Below are 17556 nucleotides of genomic sequence, written 5' to 3'. Positions count from 1 at the left end.
TTTTGCCCCAGAAGTCTATAAAATGCAGCAGATTCTAGATGATTTAGAAGCAGTCTTGTGCTTTGTGACATTTAATGAAGATATTCTGACATAGGTTAAGGATAAACAAGAACACAAGAATTAACAAGTTTTCAAAAAGGTGGAGAAAAAATTAAAGAAATGAAGATGTATCCTTAGATTAAATGAGGTAAAGTTTTTGGAACATATGTTAACTGCAGTGCTGTGAAACCTGACAAAATGAAGATTGACGCTATTGTTAATGTACCGAGTAATATTTAGGTTTGGCCAATTATTAGCAAAACATCTTCCAGAAATGGACACTGGCACAACTGCATTAAGCAATTGGTGCTGCAGGATATGTAATTACAGTGGATGCCAAATGATGAAGATAAATGTAATAAATTAAGAAGGTTGTTAGTAAAGGCACCCATCTTACTATATAAAGTGAAAAACTGTAAATTCTGGTGCATCTGATTTAGATGCAGTATGGCTACCAGGATGTACAAGAATTGTCTTTATTTCCAGAAAACAACTTTCAATAGAACTTTAATCATAAATCTTTGCAAGCTATTTTTAAGGAACTGTTATACTGTTCACGTGTAGGAATCCAAAGATGGTTATTGATGTAGCCATCACAAGAAAGGTTTTAAATCTGGAAATAGCCGGTAATTGCATATCTAGAGGGCTTTTACAAAATAAAGATACTACAATGTGCAGGATGCCTTCTTTATGATAGAAAAATGCAAGAATTTAAAAATACTACATTAAATGACAGAACATTACAATTATTCAGGAAAACGAAATGAAAATGAAAATGAACATATCCCAAAAAGGAAAGACATTCCAGAGGATGTAAAAAATACTAGAATTAAAAAAGTTAAGCATTTACTTTTCAAGAATGATACAGTGATCCTACTTGAATGGCTAGCAGTGAGAATTTCAAATTAATACATCAAAGGCCTTTGTGTAGGAGAGAGACTAAAAAAAGGTTTTCTTTTGGCTAGGTGTGAATATTCCAAAGATAATGTACAAGGCAGATCAGGTTTTCAGAAATATAAAGTATGAACTGAAATGCATGGATTAGTCTATGAGAGCTTAGCAGAAGTTGGGAATGACTATATTTGAATTTTAGAAACATTTTGTGCTAATTGTTTTTCTAAATTTCATGAAATTTAGAATTTTTGTTTAGTCAAATAATAATTTTGCATTGTCTCTTCATAAAGTGTGGAATCTCTGAAGAGACTGTTTTACTTTGCTTTATTTGTCTTGATGTTTTTGGATCTTGCTCTTCTGTTGTGTTTCTTTTAATAAGTTGGTTTTTAATTGTCAGCCACTCAGAGGTGTTTGGAAGTGGGGCAGCTTATAAATTAAATAAACGTTATATTGTACAATTTCATTGTATAATTTTGTACATTATACATTTTGTATAAATTTTACATTGTGTCGACACAATGTAAAAAGTTGAGAATCTAGAAAGAATGTAGAGAAGAGCAACAAAAAGTGATTAGGGGCTAAAACATATAAAGAATGGTTACAGGAATTGGGTGTGTCTGGTTTAATGAAGAGAAGGACAAGGGGGGACATGATAGCAGTCTTCCAATATTTGAGGGGCTCCCACAAAGAAGGCGGGGGTCAAGCTATTCTCCAAAGCACCTGAAGGCAGGACAAGAAGCAACAGATGGAAACTCATCAAGGAGAGAAGCAATCCAGAATTAAGGAAAAATTTCCTGACAGCGAGAACAATTAACCAGTGGAACAACCTGCCTCCAGAGGTTGTGGGTGCTCCATCACTGGAAGTTTATAAGAAGAAATTGGACAGCCATTTGTCTGGAATGACATAGGGTTTCCTGCCTGAGCAGAGGGTTGGACAACAAGGTCTCTTTCAACTCTGTTATTCTATTATTCTATAAATAAAATAGAAGACAAAATAAAATAATAAATAAATAAATAAACAACAGATAATGGGCCACAATTTTGCTCATTGGAATTTGCAAATAACTATAACTTCATGGACTCTGCTCTGAGGTCATATTACATCCAATCAAAAGAGATTAGAAAAAGAAGTGTATAAAGGATTCATCTAAATTTTACTGCCACTTGAGATGCTTTCGGGTCCGCTTCTGGCATCAAGAAATAAGGGCAGTGGCAGGTAAAGCTGTGGCAGCCCAAAAGGGACCCACTCAACCAGGGCAAAGTCAACTTGAAGGAAGGAAACAGAGCAGCAGCAGCAGCTTATTGGCAAGTCAATTCAGCATGAGTCTTCTACCTTTTTCATACCGACAACTCTCAGTCCTATTTCACCAATGGACAATACAAATCCCTCCCTCACCCCAGAAAGTATACATTCACCCCAGGAAAGCAAACACTCCCAAACTTCTAAAAGTTGTAAATGCAGCTTACAAACATTCCTTTGTCCTCAACACACTCACAGCAGATGCCGCCCCCCCCCCAATTTCCCGTTTCTGCCCAAACAGTTGCAAAATATGGGTTCTATTGTTTTAAACAAACCCTTATGCACCTATAAGATAGAAGGTGAGACAAAATAAAGGAAACTCATGCCATAGGAGAATGTAGCTCCATCTTTCAAAAGAATCCATGAAGAAAGAAAAACTCTCAGAATAACCTCACAGGTGAGGAACTGCACAATCTGTGAGCCAATGGAGCGGATGGCCAGGCATTTGCCGACACACTCTAGAGCTAACTTTTGCAAGACTACTGTAAGAACTAAACTAGCTGCAACAATGAATTAAAAGAGATGGAGACTATCTCCCCCCTACCCACCCCTGGGGGTGAAGTATTTCAAGCATAACAGAGGGGGAGGGAGGGAAGGAAGGTAGGAAAATCCCTGAAAACCATTCCCTCCTCCTTCAACAAATCCACATAGCCCATCACACAAACTCTGTGTGCGCATCATGTGCTGAAAAGAGGAATAACGATTTGCAGAAATTAAATCAAACATGGGGATGGAGTGAAAAATTGGTCATAATTAAGAGAATAACCAAACCCCAAAGATCGCCACACTCCTGTGTTGTTGTCATAGTTTGAGTGTCTTCCCCTATTCTTTCTCTGGTCTGCAGGCATCAATTTACATAGTACAACCAATAAACCAGGTTGAAGAATCCAAAAGTGATGGGGAAAATGATTCTTGACCATTTGTCAATGGTGCTGACATCTGCCAGGTCAGGAATTTTGAGCTTCAGCTTGGACGATCTTCGGCGGAGTCGGCAGTTGGCACGAGTATGGGCTGCAGCATGATGGGTCAGCGGGATGTGGCGTTCAACTGGTGGGTGGTGTCCAAAACCATCTCGAGGGGCCAGCTGCTTGCGGAACTGGATTCCTGATCCTTCAAAGGACATGAGAGAGTTTCGTGATTCTCCTGCTGTGGTCATCATGTCAGAAGCTAATAATTCATTGTTCATTTCCAAAGAGCTGAGAAGAATGTTGCCATAAGGGTCCACCTGAAAAAAAGGGCCAAAGATATTGCACAGTATTAACATGTTATCTGTACAATGGATGATACCTAAGCTCAGGTGTTGATGTCATAAATGATACATTTGTCTGAGCATCTTTTTCACAAATTTGTAGGGAAAGAATCAAGTGAAAAAATACAGGTAGTCCTCAGGTTACAATGACAATTGAGACAAAATTTTCCATTGCTAAGTGATGTCATCTGACTATGTCACTTAGCAATGGCAATTCCAGCAGTCCTGGTTGCTGTTGTAATCCAAGGACTCTGTGGGTCATTAAGAGAGGACCTTACGTGATTGTGACTTCTACCTTCCTACTGCCTTCCCCACTGACTTTGCTCATAGGAAGTCAGCAGGGAGCAGCACAAATCATGAATATGTGGCCGTGAGAAAGGTTTAATGGCTGGAACTCCAAGGACTGGCTGTGAGTACTGCTTATTCAGCACTGTCATCTCTGAACAGTCACTAAATGAATGGTCGCAATCTGAGAGCTACCTGTAAAGGTTATGCAGAAAGAGAAAGCAAATATTATGTATGAATAAGTATTAGAAAACAGATCACTCTTCCAATAGAGTAAATGAAAAATAGAGATAAGGAAAGAGGATGTGGGAGCTGCTTGGAAAATAGTGAGAAGAGTTATGTGACAGAGGCAAGGAAACAGTGGTGTTATACCAGGAGGAAATATGAAGAAGGACGCTTGGTGGAAGGACAAAGTGAAAGAGACTCTGGATTAGAAAACCTGCATTTAAGAAAAGGATTGCTACAAAAAGTGAGGGAGATATAATCTTCATATAGAGAAAAATAGAGTATCACAGAAGGTAATAAAGAAAACCCAAAGAGCACTTAGGAACAGAATGAAAAATAAAAATGATAAAAGCTTTGGGATGAAACTAAATTGAGGGAATGCTACAAAGGGTATTTAAGAAATGTGTATATGTACGTTTTATATCTATAAAGATAATGGTTACTTGAAGATTGGAATTAATATAAATTGTATGAAAGTTTGTCAAAGGAAAACAGATGAAGAGGATATAATAAACACTATGAAAATTTGAAAATGGTAATGATGCTGTTGTAGAAATTAACATTTCAACATTTGGATGTAGTTCCTTTATGACTAGATCTGCAAGTTGTTTAAATCCATCAGAATAGAGCTGGAACGGACCTTTGAGGTTTTCTAGTCCAGCTTGCTGGTCAAGCAGGAAGATCGTATACCATTTCAGAAAAGTGACTGTCCAGTCTCTTCTTACAAACCTCCAGTGGTGAAGCACACACAACTTCTGATCGCAAGCTATTCTACTGTTTGTCCTCACTCTTAGGAACTTTTTCCAGGTTGCTTCTCTTCTTGATTAGTTTCCATCCATTGTTTCTTGTCCTGCCCTCTGGTGCTTTGGAGAATAAGTTGACTCCCTTCTCTTTGTGACAACCTCTCAAATACTTGGATACTGTTATCATGTCCCTCCTAGTCCTTCTCTTCTCTAGACTAGCGAAACCCAGATCCTGCAATCATTCTTCATACGTTATAGTCTCCAGGCCTTTATTCATCCTAATTGCTCTTCTCTGCACTTTTCCCCAAAGTCGTAATGTGGTGACCAAAACTGAATGAGGTATTCCAGGTGTGACCTTACTAAGGCTTTATAAAGTGGTACTAATACTTCATGTGATTTTGATTCTATGCCTCTGTTTATACAGCCAAGGATTGTATTAGCTTTTCTGACTACTGCCACACACTGCTGGCTCATATTTAAGTGATCATCCAACAGGACTCCAAGGTCCCTCTCACAGTTACTGTTTTTGAGCAGGTTTTGCCTAATCTGTACTTGTACCATAGTTTTTTCCTGCCTAAGCGTGAAACCTTGCTTTTCTCCACATTAAATTTCACATTGTCGGATAGGGCCCATTGTTCAAGTCTGAACATCTTTTTGGATCCTCAGCTTGTCTTCTGAGATGTTGGCTATTCCTGTCATCTGCAAATTTTATGAGTTCCCCTTCTATTCCCTCATCTAAATCATTTATGAAGATATTGAAGAGTACTGGGCCTAAGACGGAACCTTGTGGTACCCCACTACTTACTTCCCTCCATGTAGATATAGTACCATTAAGGACAATTCGTGTGAGTACAGTTTCTCAGCCAGTTACAAATCCATCTGGTGGTGATGCTATCTATTCCAACTTTTTCTAGACACAGCATTTCGCTGGTCTACTAATTTAGTCACTTTGTCAAAGAATGAAATAAGATTGGTTCAGCATAATCTGCTTTTAACAAACCCATGCTGGCTTTTAGTTATAACTTCATTTGTTTCTAGATGTTCGCAGATCTGTTTTTTTATTAGCTTTTCCAGTAGCTTCCCAAGTATTGATGTTAGGCTGACTGATCTGTACTTTCCTGGGTCTGTTTTTTTTAGATGGGAACCACATCAGCTCTTTTCTAATCCTCTGGTAGTTCCCCGGTATTCCAGGATTTTTGAAAGATATGGTACAATGGGTCTGAGATGACATCCGCCAGCTTTTTCAAAACTCTAGGATGAAATCCATCAGTCCCAGTGGTTTACATTTGTTAAGATCAGATACAGTAGGTATTCTCTAACCATTTTCTTGCTTATTTTAATTTTTATTTCTAGTCTGTCTTTTACAGTTAGGTTTTTGATAGGATGGGCTATTATAGTTTCTTTTTGCGTGAAGACTGATGCAAAGAATGAGTTAAGGAGCTCTGGTTTCTCTCTATTGCCTGTTACTTCCTTGACATCTTCCCTCTTAAAAAGACCTACTTATTATTTATATGTGGAAAAATCTTTATTTATTATCTTTGACTCTTGTTGCAAGTCTTTGTTCATTCTGAGCCTTTGTTTTCTAGACTTCATCTTTGCAGATTCAGACTATCTGCTGATACTCTGCCTTAATTATGTGTCCCTTTTTCCATTTTTTGTACTTGTCCTTTTTGTCTTTCTTCACGTATATGAAGACTTGCATATGACCTAACAGTTGGAAGGCTGTCCTTGTGGTTCTCCAGTAAAAGGGCAGCGGATACAGAAACAGCTGGGGGATTGGCTTACGTAGGGTGCTGGAAGAATCTGTTGCAGAATTCTACATTCTAAATTGAAAGCTACAGCCAGGCACTTTCCATTATGCTCCTGTGTCATCAGTGCTATGCCAGCTGCATTGGTTACTAGTGGGCTTCCAGGTGTCCTTCAAGTTGGTTACTCTCCCTCCATTTCTTATGCAAATGAGGGAGCCTCTTCCACTTACTTTTTTGTCTGTTGTAGAGTTAAGATATGTTTTTTCCCTTGGCATTTTGGTAATGTAGCTCACATAACCTTCAAGATCTTCTTCCTTGCGCTCTACACTTAACACTCACAAGACACAACCTGTATTTTGCTCATAATTCTGCAATGAGGAAAGCTACCAACCTGCTCTCTCACCCGCTTCTCCTCATATCGGTGCTTCTCCTCATTAGTTGTCTTGTTGAGACGCTCGCTCTGTTTCTTCTGCTGCCGGGGGCCCCGGCCAAAGAAAATGTAGTTAACGAAGGCATATTCCAAGAGCGCCAGGAACACAAAAACAAAGCAGCCCATGAGATAGACGTCGATGGCTTTGACGTAGGGGATTTTGGGCAGAGTTTCCCGAAGGTGCGTGTTGATGGTCGTCATGGTGAGGACTGTGGTGACCCCTGTGAAGGGAGAGTTCAGACACACATTTAGTGCTTTCAAGCTGACTGTTGTCAGGAAAAGATTTTCAGTGGAGCAAGGGAGACTGCACAGCACCTTTTAAAAATGCTTTTGGGGAGGGATGATTGTGTGAAAAGCCTGCACTAATTCTGCAAAAGAAAGCTGATTCCTGGCTGGAGGGCCTCTCCTTAGGGGCCACACAGCCTGCCCGTTTTATGGTCTGATTCTGGATTATGTAATCACTGTAACAAAATCTCAGGTTGCTCTGATCTTCTTGACATCATTGTACAAGATCCGCAATACAGGCCTTGTGAGTTTGGGCATACTTTGATACAAGGGTGCTAGGAGTTGAATGGCATGTTATTATGGTTGGTGGGAAAATTAGCCAGATGTTTAGACTGGGTTTGGCATTTTTATGGCATGCCCCTGAAGATCTGGCTCTTTGCCTAAGCCTTTGATGAGGATGAATTGAAACCTCCTCTTAAATTAGGTTGTTTTCATTTGCTCCCACCTGGTTTGTCCTCCTGCTATCTTTATTCTTGCTTTTGTTGTTTTTTGTGTTTTTTTTTATGACTTAAAACATTTGTAAACTGCCCAGAATTGCTGGGAAATGGACAGAATACTAATCAAAATAAGAATAATAAAATACAAAAACCTGCAAATAGAAATGGCAAAAGAAAAAGAAAGACAGTATACAATAGTAATAGGTGCCTTGGGTGCAATCAAGTGAAGCACCACTTGAAACACCATCGCATTGACAAAATCACCATCAGTCAATTGCAAAAGGCAGCTTTGCTCAGAAGAGCTTCCATCCTGAGGCCTTTAGGACTATCAAACATCCACATCTGCCTATCTCAGCTCGATAGACAATAATGTCAAATCCAGTGCGAACACCTGGCTGATAGTGTGAAGAACCAAAACATGATTAATAATCTAAACTGTTGATAATCAGATCTTTTAAAAGTTCAGGTTTAATTTACAGGATTCATTCTTTTAAAAGCAAAATCAAAAATATTAATGCAACTGATATTTCACTTTTATTTTTTTAAAAAAACATTTATTTTATCCAGATTCTTTTAATTCTTGAACCAGTAATATTTTGACCAACTGTAGCCCTAGCCCTTATCCTTACCCGAATCAGATTTGCCCCAGGTTTTACTTATCACAAAACTGCGTGGCTGTGCAGATAACAAAATAACCTCGAAGAATCCCTAATTGGTATTTGACTTACAATGGAATCCAGCAGATATACTAGATAGAATTAACAAAGTCAATAAGATCACATTGTTTCCCATAATTAGTTGGGGGGAGGGAGAAATATTGTTTATCATTTTTTTTAAATTAATTGGATGCCTGACTCCTGCAGAAGCAGATGGTTTATTAATGATAGCTAAGGCCCTGACTTCGAAGTTGAACAACATTTTCTTATTTGGGTTAGTCTCTCAATTTACACAGCCAAGATAAATAGAAGTTGCAGAACTTCTGAGAAAAGAGCATTATTGATATACTTATATCCCAAGAAACAATTTTGTTTCTTGAAAAAGAAAACAGAAATTCCCCTTTTGTAAGCCTTCTCATCTACAGTTTATTACTACAAACCTTTAAAAAACTTTCCCAATTTTTTGAAACATTCTTAATAAACATTCTTCTGTTGTTGTAGCCAACTCAGTCTCAAGTCAATGTCAATCTGTAGACCTACCTAGGGCAACCCTGGCTGCAGAGGCATCATAATTGATCCAGAAAGAGACCCAGGAAAGAATTGTGATGAGAATGGAAGGCATGTATGTTTGCAGGATGAAGTAACCGATGTTTCGTTTGATTCGGAAGCTGAGCGACAAGCGAAGATAGGAACCTACCAGATAGACGAGGGGGAAAAAACAGTATGATGAGAAGGAGATCTTGGAATCATCTGAGTGGAAATTTCTAGTTTTTCACAGCACAAAACTCAACATAAAAGTAATTATTATACACTTTTCAATAGATGGTAAGTAAATCTGAATGACAAATAGCCACAATATAAAGTGACAGTTGTAACCCAACTGTCTGTTTCCTGTTCTGCTTGAAGGAGCAAAGATTATTCTTCCTATGTCCTTCTAGCCCTTTCTAGCAATGAGGGTCCCGGTTGTGTAAATAGTGGCAATCATCTATTTCACAGCCATGTAAATTATAAAATCCTGTGATGCTCAGCCAAAAGAGGGTGGGCTGCAACCTGATCCAAAGAGGTTTCATGGCTCCCCACATGGACGGGTCATCTGGGGAATCCCTCTTTAGAAAATAGGGCTAATGAGCATCAGAAGAGCAAATGACAGTTAAAACTCTTTTTATTTGCTCATTTCTAAATATCTCTCATCGTTTTTCATTACTCCCTATAACCACCATCTGTTTTGAGACAAAAGGAGTTGCATTTATATTTATTGTAACTTAACCCTTTTCAAGTATAGTCATTGCAATGAAACAATAAACCTTAGTTGTTTCATTTTTATTTTTGTCTATGTGCTTTGATTATTATTTACAGTATGGATTTTAATTGGTGGTATTGGTTGTGAATGACATTTATTGCAATATTACTGTACTGTAATTGGGCAACATAGGAACAGTAGTAATGAATAACAATGAAACTAACATGGCAAAAAGAGACACACTTTGGGGAGGAAGGGAGGGAGAGAAGGAGGCTCTGTGAAATATAAAAGTTATGAAAAAATGCTTCAAATAATTGTAGCATATTCTAACCTAAAGGGGCCTAAATGCTTATCTAGTCAAGGTCTGTGATGGAATGAAGCTGGGGTTACTGTTTGCATCTGGGAAAGGCAGCTGCAGCTGGACAGAAAGGCAGCTCATCCCACCGGTCCACGGACAGCTTCAGCTTCTCCAAAACAGCAGCAAAAGTTAACAGCAATAGCAATAGCACTTAGACTTATATACCGCATCATAGTGCTTTTACAACCCTCTCTAAGCAGTTTACAGAGTCTGCATATTGCCTCCAACAACCTGGGTCCTCATTTTACTGACCTCGGAAGGGTGGAAGGCTGAGTTAACCCTGAGCTGTTCAGAATCTAACTCCTGGAATGAGCAGTGAGTTAGCCTGCAGTGCTGCATTCTAACCACTGCACCATCGGAAACTTGAGAGGAGGTGGACTCATTCATTGATTCATCCCTCCTCCCACCTCAGTTTATTCATAGCATCCACACTTGGTGGGCTAATTGAGCCACATCTTGATGCTTTTTGGAACTTGCAGATATCCACAGGGAGTCTCACCCCCCCACACACACACCTGGGTTCTTAACCTATGAAAATGTGATCGTGTAGGAGAGGAAACAAAGAAGACAATGAGCAGATGAGGAAGTGGGACACCTGCAATGTACCATTATTACAGGCAAGCAAGAGAGCTATCTGTCAGGACCCCCAGCTATGACTCTGCCACCTGTTGTGGTGGGGTTCCTGCCTGGTGCTTGGCTTGGAGTTTGCCCAAAAGGAGCAACAGGACTCAGGCAGTAGGTAGTCCCAAGGACTTGTGGGAGGAGACAAAGGTCGTATGCCACCCTACAAATTGTATGACTTTGATTTCTTCTAATCATCAAATCCGGCTACACCAGCTTGCAAAGCCTAGCAGGGTAAAGTTAACCAAGAGGAACAGCAAAGGCATGTGTTATAATGAATTATTTTCTACAGAATTCATCTATTCTATATTTTGGTGTGTCCAGTTTTTGGAAAACAAAGAACCCTCACAGTGCTGCATATACTTCTGAAAAAAGTTACAAATCTTGATAGAAATATACTCCCAAATGATACTTCAATAAAATGCTATCTAAGACACTACGAGCAGATTGTAGAAAGAGGAAGAACTACTTGGAGAAGTCTGGAACATGCCATATTTGATGTACCCACAAATTGCTGGAACAATAAAAAGTGACCACAAAAGCAAACAAGGGCTTCTAAGAAAAATAACAAAATTTGAAATGCTTATGCAGAATAAAGCCTACCTATTAGGACACATATGTAAATTGTTACTCAGGTAGACCTGGAGACTGAACAAATAAAAGCATGAATGATAAATTGGATACAAAACTCACCAGTTCCTTTCCAGTATTCCCTTTCCATAGTTTCTTCTTTTCAGTGACTATTTTCCCTCCCCCAACATGTCTACCTGAGCTTTCTCCTCTTTTTTTCATTTTTCCATCTTTTTTCTCTTGATGCTTTCCTTAAGTCCCAGATCCCAAGATCGTCACATTGTGCCCTGTGTTGGTTAAATTACTCTTGAAGTCCCGTATTGTGTTGAGGGAGCACATTTTTAAATGATGTGGAGAAGCTGGAGAGGGCTCAAAGGAGACCTCCAGGCTAGAAGATTTTCACACAGCTTTGGGGGAGGAGAAAGTGAATAGTAGCTGTGGTTGACTGCTAAATATCTGCTTTCAGGGAATACAGCAGACAAAATCCAAGACAAGAATGTATATTATGAAGCAGGACCAACAGAAAGAGAAGTACATGCAATCAGAGATGGGGAGAAGAGTTAGGCACCTTAGGAGCTGCTCCCTTCCGCTCCAATGGAAAACATCTGGCCAAGACCAGTGGATAATGTGCCATCAAGTCATGTTCTGCTCCTACATATTACATAATGTTCTCTCTGCTGATCTGCCCCTCCCTTGGTCTTCAGGACTTCCAAGGGTGCACCCAATACCACTGTAACTGAGTTTGTTCCCCTTGCCACTGGTCACCTTCTTCTCTTTGTTTTCTCAGCTTTTCTCTAGGGAGCTAGGTCTTTGCACCATGTGTTTAACTAATTCTCTTGGTGTTTACATCGAGGCCTTGATGCCCCGAGTTGTCGTATGGCAAGGACAGAAGAACTCACCTGTGGTAAAGATCACTTCTCTGGTGACAAGCCTTTGCTCAATGATGGTGAACTGGGGCAGCTCGAGGACCTCCATCCCTGTCACAGCTGAATTATTTCCTTGCCAAAAGAACACGATGTCATCAACGGTGTAGCCATCTGGAGAAAAGCAGAGCAGAGAAATTCAGCAAAGTCTGCAGAGTATTTCAGAGAATAGCCAGAGGATGCAGGAGCCACAGGCTCACAGGCCACGAGTTAGCATCATACTTGCCTACCATGATTTATATTAGTGCTACTAGGATTTACTATCTGTCACAAATGTAAACATAAATCCTAATTCCCCTGCAAAAAGAAAGCATTTTTCTCTCCTCCTGTAGAAGCTGTTGCAGCCAGCTGTCATACTTTCCAGGGATGACATCTGGGAAAGCTTAGCCTTACTTGTCTTGGGAAGCTGTCTTTCCAAGTCACCTCCACACAAAAATACAAAAACAAACGCAGAGGGCAAACTCAGTCCGCTAAACTTTCTCCAGCCCTAGGAATTGCACCTTCCGCTTCCTAAATGACGAGGGGGGGGAGGGGGGAGAGAAAACCACGGCTTTTCCCACTCAAATGTCTCCGAAGATGAGAAAGGTTTGGAAACTCTGATGAATGAAAAAGGAACATCCAAGTACAAGAGTTCCTTCCCACTCCTGCAAACGGGTGTCTATGGGCGTGCAAGGGGCTGCCTTCTGTGCCTTCCCAGCATGCGCGCTCACACCCTAACCGGGCGAAGGGCGAGTTCCTCGGGGGCAAAGAATCTGGGGCCCCGGGATGCGCAGGAGCCTCGCGCACGCCCGCTCCGCCGAAGCTTCAGGTAGTTCCCGGAAGGTTGAGGGGTGGGACCGGTCCGGACACCCATAACCGGTCCCCTTTGCCCAGATGGCAGCTGGCCACCATGGTCCCCCCCCACGCCTTTTGTTCTCCGGCAAGCAGCAGAAGCCTCCCACCCAATTAAAGGAGGTTATTAAGATGAGGGGGAGGATATTCTGTGCCACCGGACAAGTGTGCACTACCTACACTCTGAAGACCACCCAGAGCCTCAGTTTTGCAATAACATCTCCCCATACACACTCAAAGGTGGTTGGTTTTGAATCCGTGGGGGAAACCCATTTAAAAAATGTGGTTGTGGAACATCATTGACAGATGTCCACAGCAGAACCCCACTTAGTCCTACTCAGAGGGAAAGGAGACAAAATAGCATTCTGCAAGCAAAGCAGGAGGAGATTTCCTCAGTGGCAGAGTAAATGTCAAAGGCAGGCAGGCAAAGAAGGGTCCATGCTCTCCCTCCCTCCCCCACCCACCCAACCTCACCCCATGTTCCTCTTCAAACTCACTGAGGGAGCCCGTTCCAGGCCAAACAGGCTGGTACTCACAGCTCTCAATTTCCAAAGTGCAATTTTGCTGGTCAAGGGGGTATCTCCTTAAGTCCATCATGCAAGCAGCCGTGGTAGTGATTCTGGGGGGGAGGGAGAGAAGGAAAGAAGGAAGGGAGAGTTAACATGGTGGGTTGCTGTCCCTATGACAACCAAAAAGAGAGTGTAGGGTAGGTGTGTACATGAGGTGGGGAATGACAGGAAGAGACCGGCTGTGCTACACAGCATCAACTGCACAGTTTTAAGTCATTTGTGACTCACTGCAGCCAGCCCGGCAGCTCTACCAAAACAAGCTAGGAGGGTCAGAAAGAAAATGTAAGAAGAAAATCAGTAAGTGAACAAGAGACAGTCATGTTTGTTACAATGCAGGCAAAGCTCAGGAATAAATCTAGGCATAAGTTGTTTTTTAAAATGCAAACACCTACATCTGAACTTTTCATAAAGGATCAGTTGGTCTGAAGCAAAACTAAGTTGCAAATGGAATATGGAAACCAAATCTAATCAAGCATTTTGATTGCCCAGACATGATTTCTGTAAATCAGTGGTTCTCAACCTGTGGGTCGGGACCCCATTTGGGGTCAAACGACCATTTCACGGGGGTCGCCAAACAACGCAGTCCGCCATTTTTTCCCCCTTTTCCTTAGCTGTGCTACTCCCTTTTATTCTATTGGCTTTTGAAAGCCAATAGAATAGACTCTCTTGAATAGAGTCTAATTCTATTGGCTTTCAAAAGCCAATAGGAATTGTCCAGGCTGTCTCTGCCCTGCTGAGCCCGCCAAAAGTCCCATTCTGCAAACGGTGCTGCACCAGTTGAGTAGTCCTCGACTTACGACCGGTTGAGTAGTCCTCGACTTACGACTGGTTGGGGGTCGCGGCATTAAAAAGATTGAGAACTGCTGCTGTAAATGTACTGCAATCCAACCACAGCGCTAAATCCCTCAAATCATCCACCCCCAAATTACATAAACAAGTTATACAATTGCATTTGACTACCACAAAATGTCAGCTGCAGATCCATAAATATCAATAACCAGTTCAAGAACACCAATTTCAGACCATAAAAGTCATCCTTTCCAGAGCTTTGTAGGGCAACCTGGAGTCAGTATGAGACACCCTTGTGATGCCTATTGTGCCCTGCAAAGCTGCCGAGAGGATGGGATGTGGTTGTGTCATGAATTCAGTCTAAAGAAGGAGCACAATCTCAGGAGAAGAGGAACCCTGAACAATGGAAAAGCAAAAATTTTGATACAAAGCAAGAAATCCCAGAAGTCTGATTGGCTGGCCAGTTTGGGGAAGCTAGGCAGGCCTTTGTCCTTGTGCCTGGAGTGAGTTTTAGCAAGGCAGCAGAACTGGGAAAGACCATCATGGAGGAGGTAGAAGTTGAGGTCATCAGCTGATGGAGGATGGTGCCTTGGGGTTACTTTGGTGCAAGTCTCTTCTCAGGGCTGTGCTGTGAGGTGAGAAGGTTTTTGGATGGCACCACCTTCTTAGTTATTCTTCTCCTGTCTGCAAGAGCTGTGCCACAATGCTGAGAACTGACTACTCTGGGAAGTCTAAGCAATTTGGTCCCACCTGCTTCATTGTGGCAATGGAGACAGAACTGGTACTTTGGTATGGTGCTAAAGAAACCATTTCTGGTTTTCTTTTAGAAAAAATGTCCTCCCTCCCTTTTATTTTTTGCCTTCATCCTTTCCAACCAGATTCTTGTAGTGACTAAGAGATGGTGGTGGCTTTACCTGGCTGAATGATGTTCCTTTGAAAACTGATCAGAAGAATTCCTTCTTGCTGATATAGCTGGGCCTGTCAGGAAACCTTGGACCATATTGTTTCTGCCCCAGAGTTTAAAAACACCTGGCACATACTTCATAGAGAAAATTCCCACAAATTATCAGGTGAGTGCACAAAGGTGCATGTGTTCATTGAACAGATCTGTAGTGAAATTATGTGATCTTGAGAGCTGTGCAGTGGGTTCTTCGGTATTATTATCATCGCCAGAGCAGTTTTAAATTTCTATAAATTGCTGCCAGCTGAGATCATGCATAGCTTTAATGGGCACTTTAATTCATGTTATCCAACAAAGCATTGGAGCATCTGCCTCCAACCTGAACTGATGTCGCCTAGGTAGAATCAGAGTTGTTCAGGCTAAATCCAGACAAAACAAAGCTGGTGCTGTTAAAGATGGATGACAAATGATGATGATTCAGAATAATCCTTCTGTTGCATTAAGTTAAAGCCCTGTGTGAGATCTGTGTGCTATGTCTGACCCTAAAGCAGGATTCTCAGCAGCCCCCCCCCCCCGCAAATGTCTCTGAATGGGCACAGTTCAGAGGCTGAGCTTAAGGCACTCCTCAAGCACATGTCCTCTATTTAAAGGGAGCGCTTACTTTTCCAGGAACATGGATCGAGAAAGAAGACAATGAGGTGACTGTAACCAGCAGGGGAATGTAGACCATGACGATGTAAAGGGAAAATCAGGAAGATGGAGGGAGGGAGATAACCAACAGTGACCTGATAATTTGATCTGTCTGTAGTGGGAAGCCTTGAGGGTGCCTCTGCTGCTGTCTCATGCCCTATAAATAGATGCAAAGGAATGGAGAACTTAGGAAAAGCATACCCTCAGGTAGATCGGGACCATTTTGCCAAAGACTGGGGGGGGGGGTGTCTGTTCAGCATATGGCTGTCTAGTAGCTGGGAGCATTTTCTCCTGGGAGGGGCTAAGGAAAGGCTAACTGCAGCTCCCAGGAATGGGCTGGCTGCCAGTGGCCAGTTGGCAACTCCCTGAGGCAGCAGCTGGACTTAGAGCATCTCTTCCAGGGAGGACCAGCCCTTCTTCACAAGAGTCACGAATTGGTTGATGCTCTATGTGGAGACGGAGGAACAGAACCTGCGCGTCTTCCTTGGAATTCAAGAGAGCAGCTCTTGGGTCTCTGAGAGCGATAGAGGAGCAACATTTAGAGAACTACCAATTTCTAATTTTTTATGGTTGGTGAGATTACTCTTGCTATGATGGATTCAGAGGGTTTTCACCTGAAACAGGGTATTAAATGTGCTCAGTCTGGGGTCACACAACCCTCCAAATTACAGTTCAGGTCCTTGTCCTCTGGGCCAGCCAAGGCCAAACAAGCAGCAAACAATAGGAAGATTCTTGTGTTTGTCCTGAATTCAGGTTAAGAGGAAATGGCTTAAAAATGTATACAATATTATAAAAAGTACTCAAGCAGGAGGGATAACAAACATAACTACTCAAAAGAAGGTAATGCCATTAAACCATTAAATGTTTCCCTATTTAAATGCACATCTTTTGGAAAGGAAAGCAAAGTCTCCATGTGAACCTTGCCAAAAAAAGACCCTGTTTCTAAACTGCTGCTACACGCAAACTCTCCTTGCCCTGAATTCAGGGACCATGGGAATTAAGCCTTGACCTCCTGCTGTGTGATATCCTTTCAGGCCTGCAAAGACAGCTATTGCCGGTCCCTTGGGGGACACTCTTGTGGGCCACTTTCTTTTCTCTGAATATAGTTCCTGATTCCCTGGTAATCCCATTCATTTCAGTTTCTCTTCCTCTTTCTTAAAGTATGATGCCAAGAATTGGACACAGAGTATTTGAGGTAGGAACTGACAAGTGCAGAATGTAGCAGAACTACAATCTTGCCTGATATGGGAAGCTATAGTTTGTTTGTTTATTTATATTTCACATTTCTTAACTGCCATCTCCCTCAGGGAGGGGTTCTGGAAGATGTACGATTTAATTAATAAAATTAAGCATTAAAACAGAATAATTTAAAAATTAAAAAATATAAAATATTATAAAATTACAAAAGATGGAGGGTAGGAGTTGTTAATATAGGCTGTGGGGGAAGGTGTTTTCCATAGGGCCAACCAGTCCCATGGCTGTGTGGGCCCTGCATCCTTTGTGGAAGGCCAAGAGAGTGGGGGCTTTCCTCACCTCTGGGTGGCAGAAGTGTAAATTCTTTGATTGATGGGGTCTGTAGCCTGCCTGAACTAGTGGGATGGGCTAATATGCTGCGGTGAAGCCGGTTCCACAGGCAGCCTGACTCAATGCCAGGTAGAGCTTTATAGGTAATAATCAATACCTTGAACTGGACCCAGAAGCAAACTGGCATCCAATGCAGTTCGCTGAGCAGGTATTGTACATGCCCTTCTTTGGGCACCCAGTATGGCTCAC

At 41.6% G+C, this 17556-nt stretch overlaps 1 protein-coding gene across 5 annotated transcripts in view; it reads right to left on the bottom strand.

Moving 5' to 3' along the window:
• Positions 1-1833: 1833 nt before the first annotated feature.
• LOC120313254 (gamma-aminobutyric acid receptor subunit beta-4) overlaps positions 1834-17556 on the bottom strand; it is a 37538-nt gene continuing 21815 nt past the window's right edge. For all 5 annotated transcript variants that reach the window (XM_039354990.1, XM_039354992.1, XM_039354993.1 and 2 more), the window contains 5 exons: positions 13371-13453; positions 11980-12117; positions 8832-8984; positions 6875-7134; positions 1834-3458 (listed from right to left, as the gene is read on the bottom strand). In XM_039354990.1, coding sequence (XP_039210924.1) covers positions 3081-3458; positions 6875-7134; positions 8832-8984; positions 11980-12117; positions 13371-13453 — 1012 coding nt within the window. In that variant the 3' untranslated portion in view covers positions 1834-3080. The remainder of the gene's footprint in view (positions 3459-6874; positions 7135-8831; positions 8985-11979; positions 12118-13370; positions 13454-17556) is intronic.

The sequence above is a fragment of the Crotalus tigris genome, unplaced genomic scaffold (genome assembly GCF_016545835.1).
Source record: "Crotalus tigris isolate CLP2741 ecotype Arizona unplaced genomic scaffold, ASM1654583v1 scf7180000018585.330925593:3314079, whole genome shotgun sequence".
Classification (NCBI taxonomy): domain Eukaryota; kingdom Metazoa; phylum Chordata; class Lepidosauria; order Squamata; family Viperidae; genus Crotalus; species Crotalus tigris.
The sequence above is the reverse complement of the archived record's forward strand: the minus strand, read 5'-3'. Positions and strand labels throughout refer to the sequence as shown.